At 40.1% G+C, this 12,300-nt stretch overlaps 1 protein-coding gene across 2 annotated transcripts in view; it reads left to right on the forward strand.

The window, feature by feature from the left end:
* Nucleotides 1-12,300, forward strand: part of LOC309701084 (interleukin-1 receptor accessory protein-like 1-B) — a 343,032-nt gene that overhangs the window by 115,446 nt on the left and 215,286 nt on the right. For both annotated transcript variants that reach the window (XM_082525081.1, XM_082525082.1), the window contains exon 3: nucleotides 10,695-10,974. In XM_082525081.1, coding sequence (XP_082381207.1) covers nucleotides 10,695-10,974 — 280 coding nt within the window. The remainder of the gene's footprint in view (nucleotides 1-10,694; nucleotides 10,975-12,300) is intronic.

The raw sequence follows: 12,300 nt of genomic DNA on the forward strand, positions 1-12,300 counted from the left end.
AAATAGTAAAATTAAAGTATTTTAGTGATGTGAAGACGAAACATGCTATCAGGAATAAAATGTCAATAATACGAATATCTGGTAACAACCAAGGTAAGAACATACTCTATAAAAGATGGAGGTTCACTGGTTTTAAACTCCCCATTTTGAAGCCATCAGCATTAATGTTTTGGCCACTGCCGTGTTATTTGTTTAGTTTTCTGACAGAAGTGACCACATCCATGTGCCTGCCTGTATTTTTTTGACCGCTACTTGAGCATTATACATTACACGTTACAATTGTCAACTCTGCATGTGCCCAGGCAGCAGACTTCAAAAAAGTATATCAGGAATGACGACTCTGCCATCGGGTCTCTAGCTGTCTGTGTTCCTGTGCACAACGGAGTGTATTCTAGCCTTACGGACAGCTGTAATGAGCACAGTTGACCTCAATCAGATGCAGAGTGTGGGAAGAAAAAAAAGGGAGGAATTTTTTTTTTAAAAAGGGAATAACCTTCAAAATAAAACAGGAAGTAACAGGACAGAATAAACGCATAAAGACGAGCCAAACGACTCATATGAGAAAAAAGGGAAAAATAAAAATACAGTAACAAGGCCCATAAAAGTGTGATTACTATAGAAACTATGGCTTCAGTTAATGTATAAAACCAATCTTTTCTTGGGAATAAATTGAGTTTTCCTGTGTGACAAAATGTTAGACAATTCCTTGAACTGTCTTGCTCCCCTGCGTCTCTCTGTGTATTTACAGACCCCTCTTCACACCCGGGTGGTTGTAGATTCTCCTTATTGTTGCCATATGGCCCATAACTGTAGTCATTGTAGCTTTTGCAGGCCCTCATTGAAGCTGTGCCATTACCTGCAGTAGACACCCTATTATTTCCCTTCTGCATTGTTGAATTCTCTTCTTTTCATACACTATTTCTGAGCCCTGCTCGCTGTTCTAGACATCCTACGGTGTGTCCATGCATATAGGTTACGTCTGAAAGGTCTCTTGCATGCAGAGGAGCAGAGCTGATTGCTTTATTGGCTGATGACTCATTCTCTTTTTTTCAACGTGCTGGAGGTACTTCAATCATGCAGGTAATCTCCCCCTGCACACTGGCAGCCGAGAGCTTACCTTTCCCACACATCAGAGCTATTTTCCTCTTAATTGAGACCCACTCTGCTGCGACAGCGTTTTCACAAGGTGGAAAATGGCAGGTCAAGATTTCAAGACATCTTTCTCCTCCACGCCTTCCTCTCTTGGCAAAAGTGGCTGTGAAGTTGATAAGTTCCTTCAGGGATCCTGGAGCCAGTACAGCTAAGACACTAGACTTCTTGAGGGCAAGTAAAGGTTTATGTCGCATCACCTCATAGATTGTATGCGCGTGTAGATTTGACTGCCGATCCTTGTGTGTTTATTCAATCAGCCCAGGCCTAATATATGCGCACTTTACTGATTGAATTACGCCAGGACTTTTATGGAGGAACATAGTCCCAAACCATCTCCTTGAGAGCTTATGAGAGAACAGACACTTCGCAGGAGTCTCTGTGGTGACCTGACTCAATCTGCATACGATTAACCCTCAGCAGACCTGTAACCCGCTTTATGAGCCCATCACCTTGTCTCCAGAAGGAGCACACTCTCACTCTCCTGTGACAGAAAACTGTGGAAGGAGCATGTGACATTTGTTTAGCTTTATTGTGTTGCCCTTTACGCAAGCTCATAGTTCTTTAATGCTTGTTTCATCTTCACATCTGTGCTAGATCTTTACAACACACAATTACGGACAAGATCTTCCATAAATATTTAGAGAGTTCATTTAGAATACATTTTCTGGTTTCTATAAAACTATTCCCACAAAAGTGGATGCTAATTCAGAAAAAGTAGTTTAGTGGAAAAATAGCTGTAGCTTGATTTGCAGCCCGATTGTTTTGAAGATGTGGGTAAAATTAAAAGAAGAATTTGTGTTTCAGTAAAAGGAAATACCTTAAATTGTGGCATGCACCGATTTAGTGCATTTATTTTAGTTTTTAAAGAAGTCTTTCTTTGACTTGAACTTGCTTTCAAACTTTACTATGCTCTTGTTTTGCCTTGAAAACTTTGCAGATGATATACCCAAGTAGAAGTGATTACCTTCAGCATCAAATTGCTTTCGAGCGAGCACCTTAATATCCACCTTAGTTCTTCATGGCATAGATTCATAAAGGTGCTGGAAACATTCCTCAGAGATTATGATAGCATCAAACATGATAGCAAGTTTGTTGGCTATACAACCATGAAACAAATCTCGTGTTCCACCACATCCCAAAGGAGCGCTATTGGATGGAGATCTGGTGACTGTAGAGGTCGTTTGAGTACAGTGAAGTCACTGTCATGGCTAAGAAACCAGTTTGACAAGATTTGTGCTTTGTGAGGAGGAACTTGGTGAACAATAATGCTCAGGTAGGCTGTTGAGTTGAACAGTTAAACTATTGAACTATGAAATTTGAGACTCGTAAGACCTTCTGTGGAGTTTTTTCATTTTTTTCCAATCTTCTAGTGTTTTGGTGAGCCTGTGTGACCTGTAGCCAGACTTTCCTGTTCTTACCTGACAGGAGCAGCAGTAAGTGTGGTCTTCTGCCACTGTCGCCCATTTGCTTGAAAATTTGAGGTGTTGTGCATTCAGAGATGCTCTTCTGCACACTCCAAAGCAGTTCAAAGCAATCTGGACATTCCCCTATGACCTTTGACCACTAAAAGGTATTTTTACCCAGACAACTCACTGGATATTTTCTCATTTCCCCAGACTATTCCATGCAAACCTCAGAGATGGTGATGTGGAAAAATCCCGGTGGATCATGCCATGCTATGTTCAAAATCCCTTAAATCACCTTTCTTCCTGATCCTGATGCTCGGTTTGCTCTTTAACATGTCATCTCAACCCACATTAAATTGCTGACCTATAATTGGCTGATTAGATATTTGCATCCACATGTACCTAACAAAGTAGTCAGTGCGGGTCTGTATCACCCTCCTGGTTTGGGTTTTGTCACAAGCATAAAGCATGAAGGGTAGCCTTTTTGTAAATGAGGCCTGTGTATTTTTGCACAGTTGGACAAATGAGACAAACATGGCTAACATAAAAACAAGGTGTGCTTGACAAATGGCCCTGTCTTTGCTTAATGGTGTGGTTAAGTCAGGAATGGAAGACCCTATTTCGATGTGTCATTGAATGCAGCTCTATAAAATCCTGATTTTGATGCAGAGTGAGGTTCAAACACTTGTTCTGTGATCATTTGGCAAAACGTGGCAGCTGACACTTAGCGGTGACCATTTGTCCAGCTGACAAGCAGGACCGTTGCAAGCTTGGACAGACTAAACACTCCCCCCACCCCTTTTCTTAAACGTATGCGTCATGGGAGTTTAAGGATGAGACACAGGCGCAGACATTGGTTACGAGTGTTCCAGACGCTGAAGTGCTGCTGGAGTTATTATCACTCAGCAGATTGGCCAATTCCCGCACCAATTGTGATCCAGCAGAATGGAAATCTGGTGAGCAGGGAAATGTTAATCGAGTTCAATTAGGCTTTGTACCATGTTTGTTTCCTGCCAACAGATCATGCAGAATCCCTACCCTGACTTGCCGAAATGAATGAAACTCTGTCAAAACTCTGAAACGGACAATTTGAGGATAGGTGGAAGATAAATGCAACAAGACCTTTAAAAAGCCGGGCTGTAGGTCAACTTTACAGAGAAATTAATGTTTTTCTCTTTACTTCTTTCTAGAGATATTTACAAAGCCATCCAGGTTGGTCAGAACATCTTTGATCTCACAGTAATTTCACGGTTGAAATGACCTCGTGTTACATCTTTAGTGCTGTATTTCAACTACTGGACCTTTTTATCAGACACCCACGAATATGTACACAATTATTTTTCAGTCTGACGATTGTCACTTTGATTACAAATACCTTTTCTTTCTATGCAACTAAAGAAGTTTAGTCTACTGCCTCTCTCATTCTCAGAGAAATTATTTTTCTTCAATAAAATGGAAAATATGCAGCTTTAAAGAAATGACTGGACTGAATGTTTGTTTGCAGTCCTGATGGGAAAGGCAGTGACAGAGCCAGGCTGGTGGATGTTTAACAGCAAAGCGTTTACTGTGGCCTTTTTTCTTTTATTTTTTCTTTTTGGTACCAAATCCAGTCTGCTCAGCCAAAAAGTACTTCTGAGTAAATCTATCTCTTTCTTTTCTGTCTGGGCTGCCAGAAAATGTTAGAGGGTGGAAAGACAAATTTATTGGTCAGTTAGCAGAGCTTAGAAGAGTAGTAGATTCCCCTTCATATTTCTAAGTAGTTCAGATCCCTCACTTAAAGACCCTATACAATACAGTTTCCCCATTTCATTTAAAAATAGCATTGATTTCCGTGGTATACAAAACAATTGCAACTAAGCCACATGAGGATTTCATTATAGTTAGAATTTGCCTTGGGTATATACTGGACAAATTTCTGAGAATCATCCCAAAGAAATCAAAACAATCCCTGTTTTAAAGTCCCCCCTCCTAGGTGGTCTTCAGGAGATCACCTGGTTTCCTGAAAAGCCTAGTTTTCGATTGCTCTGACCCACTTGCATTGTTAGGGTTAATGTAAGGGTTCTGTGTTGTGCAGAGCCCACGGTTACATTTAGACATTACGAACTCCTCTACTGATGACTGCTGTGTAGTCTCTAGGGGTGGGGAACTTCAGGCCTCAAGGGCTAGTGTCCTGCAGGTTTTAGATATCGCCCTGGGTCAACATACCTCAGTCAAATGATTCGTTCTTTAGCTGGCCTCTGGAGGACTTCAAGACATGTTGAGGAGGTATTTTAGCCATTTTAATCAGCTGTGTTGTATCAAGGACACATCTAAGACTTGTAGGACCCTTGAAGCCTAGAGTTCCCCCACCCCTGCTCTAGGTGGTGTTTTGGTGCAGTTCTCATCTGCAATGATCACCCTCCATATAAAAGTTGGCTCAATTTAATACAAATGTTATACACCTTAGACAGATCATGACCTCAAGGGACTGATCCAAATTTAGCAGGAGTACTGGAACACTAGCATCACTTCACAAGTTGATATCCTTGAAAGGAGACGAGCATATATTTGTCGTGAAACTGTTAGAACGGGTCTTTGCATGAGTAGGAGTGACTCCTGTCGGAGACGTTCAGGGTCTCCAGAGCAATGAGTTGCAATGACTTTCCATTGACTCATTGGGTAAGAATGTGAGTTTATCCATATCTGTGTTTTGGTCCTAACACCTGAAAGGAACAGTAGAAGAAGCCTCACAGTATCTCTGTACCATCTGTGGATGTAAGTAAAAACCTAAGAGACGTATCAGAAACATAATCTGTTACTTTGTGCATGCTTTTGCTAAATTATTTCATCTTTGTTGGAGCTGCTGCCTGCTTGTCTAACCTTTTACACTCTCCTGATGTTTTTATTAGTTGTGAGATTAAAACACTTCAGAGTCTCAATTAGGACACATGATTAGAAGCGAAACCATCTTGGCTGTGGTTGTCTTACCTTAAGCCTTCAAGTTATTATCGTCCACAAACTAATTAGCAAGTTCTCGATAAGCGAGGCTAGACCCGTTGTTGCTATAGAAACTGTTAGACTTAATAACAGTGAAAAGGATTGTGCTGTTGGGCAGCTCACGGAGCGCACCCCGCCCTCTCCATCATTTGAATTTGCTTAATTCTGTTTCTAGTTATATGCTCTTTGTACAATTTGAGGTTGTATTTTTCATTGTCTTGCTACCAGAGAGACACATTTAATTGAGGAAATCAGAGAAAGGTTTAGGGGGTCGCGTCAGAGCGTTGCATCTGAATGCGGGCTTCTCAGACTCGTTTAATGAAAGCAGCAACTTATTGTTGCTGATTTATGATCAAGTCAGATGAGGCAGATTTGGAACAGCTGCTGCCTGTAGGTGAAATGAACTGTCAGAGCTGCCTAACTGTGAAAAATAAAAGACTAATAACAGAAATTTAAAGGCATTGTTCAGCCCCAAGTTCTATAACGCTGCGTGTTGTAATTGAGCATTTTTGATTAGGTGAATTCCAGAGTTAGTTTTGTGTAAAAGTGCTTTCTTTCTTTCTTTCTTTCTTTCTTTCTCTTGTCTATACTTTTTTTTTTAGCCTGTCGCATCTGCTTAACTGATTTCCTGTTTCCTGTCTTATTTTAACAACTTTAGTATGACATAGATGAAGTGAACTATTGCTGAACTGAATACCAATTAAGTGACGAACAGAAAAGAATCACCTATCATGCAAGCAAATTAAGCACGGACAAATTAAATTCCTAAAGTGCTCAGGGAAGAAATGACTATTTGGGCCTGCGTCACCCCCTCACTCCTAGGCACATAGATTGGATGTGCTAAAATAAGTGCAAATAGGAGACAAATTAAAGGAAAAAGATTTGAATCCTTGAAAAAAGTAGGAAAATAAAAACTTTTGAAGATGCAAATTGACTGATCTGAAATTGTCAGTTATGTTGTCATAACATACAGAACAATATCTAACCATGTAATTTAAAACAAAAAATGACTGAAAAACATGTATGACACAAATTTTATATATATATATATATATATATATATATATATATATATATATATATATATATATATATATAATGTTTTTGTCTCTTTGAACATGTGTGGATGGAATCTTAAATCCATGTCTTTCTATCACAGTTCCTTATGCCACATTACTGTGCAGAAGCCTTTAGCCAGCCCTAAATTAAAGATCGCCTACGAGGTCATTCCCAAAGAGTTATTAACATCAAACTTGGCATATCTTGTCAGGGTGTGTTGTATGTCTTTGAAAAACTATGAGGAAACTGGACATGTGGAAGACAAAAGAAAAAATGACAGACTAAAAAAGAAAAATTAAAAACTATCCACAACAGTATCTGAAAGTCATGTCCTTAGGAAGTCCAGCAAATACCTGACACATGACCTGAGAGATTCATCCATCCAATCCAAATTTCAAATCTTTGGTAAAATTATGCTGTCAATATGTGCAGAGAAGGTGAGAGGAGAGAGGTACAACAGTGAGCATCTATAACCATCTGTAAAACATGATGGAACCGCTGTGATGGTTTGGGGCTGAACTTCAACCAGCAGTGTTCTATCAATCAAAACTGATAGAAAACAGAAACGTACTGGCAGATTCTGATCTGCAATGTAATGCCATTGTATACTGTATAAAAGTATACCTTGACAGAAAAGCACACAATGCTACACAGTCAGTCATGGATTGGCCTCCCAAGAGCCCAAACCTCAAAGTTAATGTAGCAGGCAGCCAATATCCAAAGAAAGTTTTGAATGTCCTTCAAGAATTCTGGAGAAATATTTCTGAAGACTACTTAAAGTAATGACAAAGCTAGCTAAGAGAGTTCAGGCATGTCTGAAGAATAAAGGTGGTAATACCAAATATTTACTGTCAGGCTTGTTAGAATTGTACCAACTCCATTTTCCCCTTATATACTGTATTTCCATGTACATTTACATATGAAGAAATGAAGGGTGACTCAACACTTTTGCGTAATACTTTATATTAAAGGTTTTTCAGGTGGAAAAGTATATATTTCATGAGACTGTCATGAGACTGACAGCAAAGTCTTCCTCTTCAAAGTCTCTGTAATTGTGATGGACTTCCACAGGTTCAGATTCAGGTTACTATTTGTTCCCACTGCAGTCATGAGTCATCCATCGTCACATGCAAACTCTCAATACGACCATAACAGACAATTACTAACATAGGATTTGCACATAGTACAAAAAGGTTCAGAAACCTTTGCCTAGAAGGAAAAAAAACTGCAACGGGTGTGAGTCGTAGAGAAAAATTCAGAAATTCTGCCAGCCAACCGCTGTGACTGCCTGGTGTACATGGATGCCAGGTTCAGCTGTTCCACTGCTGATATCCTGGGAACATCTCCGTGTGCCACGATCTTGACATCTTTTTTGTGTATTGTTCTCTTGAATTTCTTTCCCTTTTTTCTTGTTTTCTCCAACACTTTAAGCACCCACAAGCACTGTTTCCTCCACGCTCAGCAGGACCCTTCCAGCCCCATACAGTACAGTACAATAACACAAATCAGCATGGTTAATGAATTCCCTGTTAACACCCCTCCCACATTTACCCCCAATAACCGCAGCACACAGCACACCTCGCTGATTGGCGGTTGAGTTGCTTATTTGGTAAATAAAACATTTGTAGAAGCTCAATTAGCGAGGCCTGTTGAGTATGAGACAGCTGTGCTCACCAGCTGCTTTTTTAAAAAAGAGCTTTGCTGCAAGGTGAAGTGAGGAGAAAAGAGAATGTCAGGAACAGGAAGGGAAAATAGTGAAGGTAAGGTGAAGTAGTGTGAAAGCTTGTTTTTCATCAGAGTGGCCTCTTTTTGTTTCAAACATGTAAAACTGTGGCAGCACGGTAAAACTGTTTGTTCGTAGCTCACAAGCATAGGTCTTCATAAAGCTTTAGCTTTATTTAGAAAGTTGAAAACTGATCATTTTGTTGCAGCAGATTGCAGAAGAATTGGCAGTCTTGGTATGAACATGCATTTTTTGCCAATGCACCAACAAAATAATGAGTAGCTGTTGTGTCAGATATAACTGGAACTATATAAACATGATTGTTTATTCCTGATATTGTCACAATTACATATTGTCAGTAGATTAGACATGTGACCCACCCGTCTTTGGACAGCTGACAGCAAACCGGCTACAACAACAACAGCTGGTTATAAGCTGTTACAGCAGCTAACGTTAGGCTCAGGTGTCCTAAAAATCACACTTTCTCTCTTGATAAGCAGTTTGCTTACATTCTCACATGTATAAGTGTCAGAGTCCAACACTGATAGCCAATATTAGTGAATCTTTCTTTGAACAGCTAACGGAAGCTAACAACAGCTAAACGCAGCAAGCTGTTGGCAAGCAGTTAGCAAAAGAAAAGTTTAGCATATCCTCAACAAGTCGCCTTAGTATCGTTGTCACTGGACAGACAGCCACTTCAGTGACTCATTAAGTTGTATCAGATTTCTTTCACATAGTTTTACAGCCTCTTCAGCTGGTATCCAATACACATGGGCACCAGCAGAGGTAAATAGCAGACTGACGGCCTGAACTCACTACAGATAAACAGTGGCCAGAGTTGTTTGTCCTACTGTTGCCACTGTAGCTAGGATTATGCACCTGAATCGAGAACTTAGTTGGCTGAAAACTACAATCTACTGACATCTAGTGGTTCGATTTTACACAGTGTGCCTTTAAGTCTGTTTGTTAGCAATCCTTGCCCTAATTTTGCATTTTGTTTTCAAAAACAGCTAAAGTAAATTAAAGTCCAGTTTTTAAAAAATACTATATACATGTTTTTTTTGTTTGCAGGAAAACTCTGAGCAAATGTATGAACTAGATACCTAATAGTCTGTATATGCTAAATGTCAGCTGTAGCACAAAGTACCACAAAGTTTTTTGGGGGAGTACTTTGGCAGGTCTGCGAACAGGCAAATAGAAATACCCGGTGTTGTCAACATGGTAGCAGAACAAGTATGAGAAATTCAGTACACGTGTCAAAATGAAGCCCCAGCTCGAAGACTGGTGTGGCTTTGAGAAGTCATCAGCATCGGTGTTGAGATTTTTCTCGCCAAATCCTTGGTTGTCACACTGATGAGTACTTACTGTACTTCTGTCTTTTTACATAACTCCCTGCATATTAAAATCTCAAATAGCAACTCTGCTGCTGCTTTTGTATATGTGTGTGTGTGTGTGTGTGTGTGTGTGTGTGTGTGTGTGTGTGTGTGTGTGTGAGAGAGAGAGAGAGAGAGAGAGAGTTTTCACTGGTATGCAAGAGCTTGGCAAGGATTAAGTATCAATTTGATATTTGGACTTTCTCATGAATCTCATATACACCTTAAGAAGGAAAATAAGTCTGGGAATCCAAAGCACCTCAATGCTCGCTCTGCATGAATAATGCTTTTCCTATTTAATCTTCATAACTTTTTTTTGACTGACAGTTGGTGGGCTTTGTTAGATGTCTTAACAGGAAGACCCCTATTGCTCAGCACTGGTATGCGATCCGGCACAATATGAGACAAGTTACTTTTTTCCCTTAAGAGGAAAGTCTGATAGCTTTCGGAAATGAATGCAGACATACAGCCGCTTCTAATTTTCTCAGGTCAAATGTAGTTTAGTGCCATCACTGCCATTAAAACATATATTGATGGTGGTTTATGCAGAGTTTATTGCTGGTAGAATCAATTCAATATGTGCGCTAGTGACACACAAGTTAAATATATAAATATGGAAATATCCGTAGGTGAAGGCAGGAACCGCTGATTGGAGCCGACAACTTGTGTTGAGGGTTATTTTTAACATTCAAAGGGGCACAGTGGAAATAAAACACTTTAATAGCACATGAATGCATTTTTTTTCAGGTTATAGGACACCTTGTGTCAAAGGCATGCATATATATCCACTTGTGTTCATATTACTGTGTACTTGAAAGGCAAAAAAGGGGCTACGATTTTGTGCTGCCTGGAGGAAACAAGCATCATGATTGATTGTAATACGAGGACTGCTTGCACATGGTCCACGAGAACAAATCCCCACTTCTGTGCTTGGTGATAATGCAAATTGGTACATAAAATATCCATGTTTCAATTTCCCTTTTTTTTCCTGTGCTTCTTTTTCAGTGGAAGGCTGCACAGACTGGTCGGTGGACTACCTGAAATACAAAGTGCTTCTGGGGGAACCTGTAAGGATTAAATGCGCTTTATTCTATGGATATATTCGGGCCAACTACACCCATGCACAGAGCACAGGACTTAGCCTTATGTGGTACAAAAGCGCAGGACACGGGGACTTTGAGGAACCCATTAGTTTCGATGGCACAAGGATGAGCAAAGAAGAGGACGCTATATGGTTCCGACCAGCAGAGTTGGACGATGTTGGATACTATTCCTGTGTCTTAAGGTACGTTTTTTTAAGCAAATTGGGGATTATTTTTTTTTACCTTCAAAATATGGCATTCAAAGAAAACCCTCCCTGCATTTCAGGATTATTTTTCCAGCAGTGTGTCAATAAATAATGGGGTAAATAACATTTTCTGGAGCCCTGTGGGCACAAGTAAAGCTGTGTGAAAGTCCGCCCCTGTTGATTTCTAATGGAGTCTATCATCTTTGGCCAAAGGAGCACTAGTCCTTGGTCCTCGGAGTGTCATCTCACAGTACGAAGTCCCTTTGCTTCACTTTATATGTTAAATTATTTCTTTATTCTCCTCTTGGGGACTTTAAGCTATTAGGGGCAATTGTTGAATGCATAACTCTTCGACCCTCACTAGTCTTTCTTTGAGCGAGGAGAACGAACAGAAATTCAGTGCGAGCGGAAAAAGCAGTGAAGATAAAAGAAAAGAAACGTAAGGGACTCTTGCTATCTTCGTTTTACACATGCCTGATGGTGGACGCAGACAGCTGTTTGATTTATGGGTTCCATAAAGTGGTAAAAATTTCTGGCTTCCTAGACGTTTTCATTAACATGAAGGTTGTTGGTGGTCAGTCAGAAAGACACCCGTAACCATTTCTTTCCTTTTTTTCCCCTACAGAACAAGGGAAACTTTGAAACATATCAAAGATAGGAGGGTAATCTTTTAGAAGTTAGTAGAATCCACAGAAACATTCATATTTTATGAATGACAGATAATGTGCTCTTGAGCAGTTGCATTCAGCACAGGTTTCCTTGTGTTTCTCAATTCTAAGAGTATCTAGCCATTACTATTCAGCACCATTAGCACTCTCCCCTTTGCTGTGGCAGCCGCCGTGAATAGAAACGGGCAGCACCAATCCAGCCATTCTCTATTCAGTGACGTTGGCAGCATTTTCAGGAGGTAGGCAATCAGTCAGCTCTGAGTTATTGTGTAATCACGCAGAAAGTAGAGCCATGAGATTTGATTTGGACGAGTACTGTTGCTTTGTCGCCAGTCTGCACCATTCAGAACCAAATTAAAGGGCAACACTTATTTGCCCATCATGGAGAGAACTAACAATAGTTCTGAATAGCGAGCACTTTTCCATCACAGAGGATTTCTCTCGGCGGGAATTTCTTTGGACTTTTGTTGGCCGTTTTTGCTTTCTGCGGATTATTACTGTTTTGTTGTCGAGTTGGGAAACAGTTCACTTTAATATGTAATACTTTCAGCTTTAAGTTTGGCCACAGAAATGGAATATTTATAGGCCAGCTTTGGTGCTACAAGCAGCTCTGAGATCAGGTCCAGTTGGGGGAATTCAAAATTATATTGATTAG

Source organism: Aulonocara stuartgranti, assembly GCF_965226115.1.
Source record: "Aulonocara stuartgranti genome assembly, chromosome: 23".
Lineage (NCBI taxonomy): Eukaryota > Metazoa > Chordata > Actinopteri > Cichliformes > Cichlidae > Aulonocara > Aulonocara stuartgranti.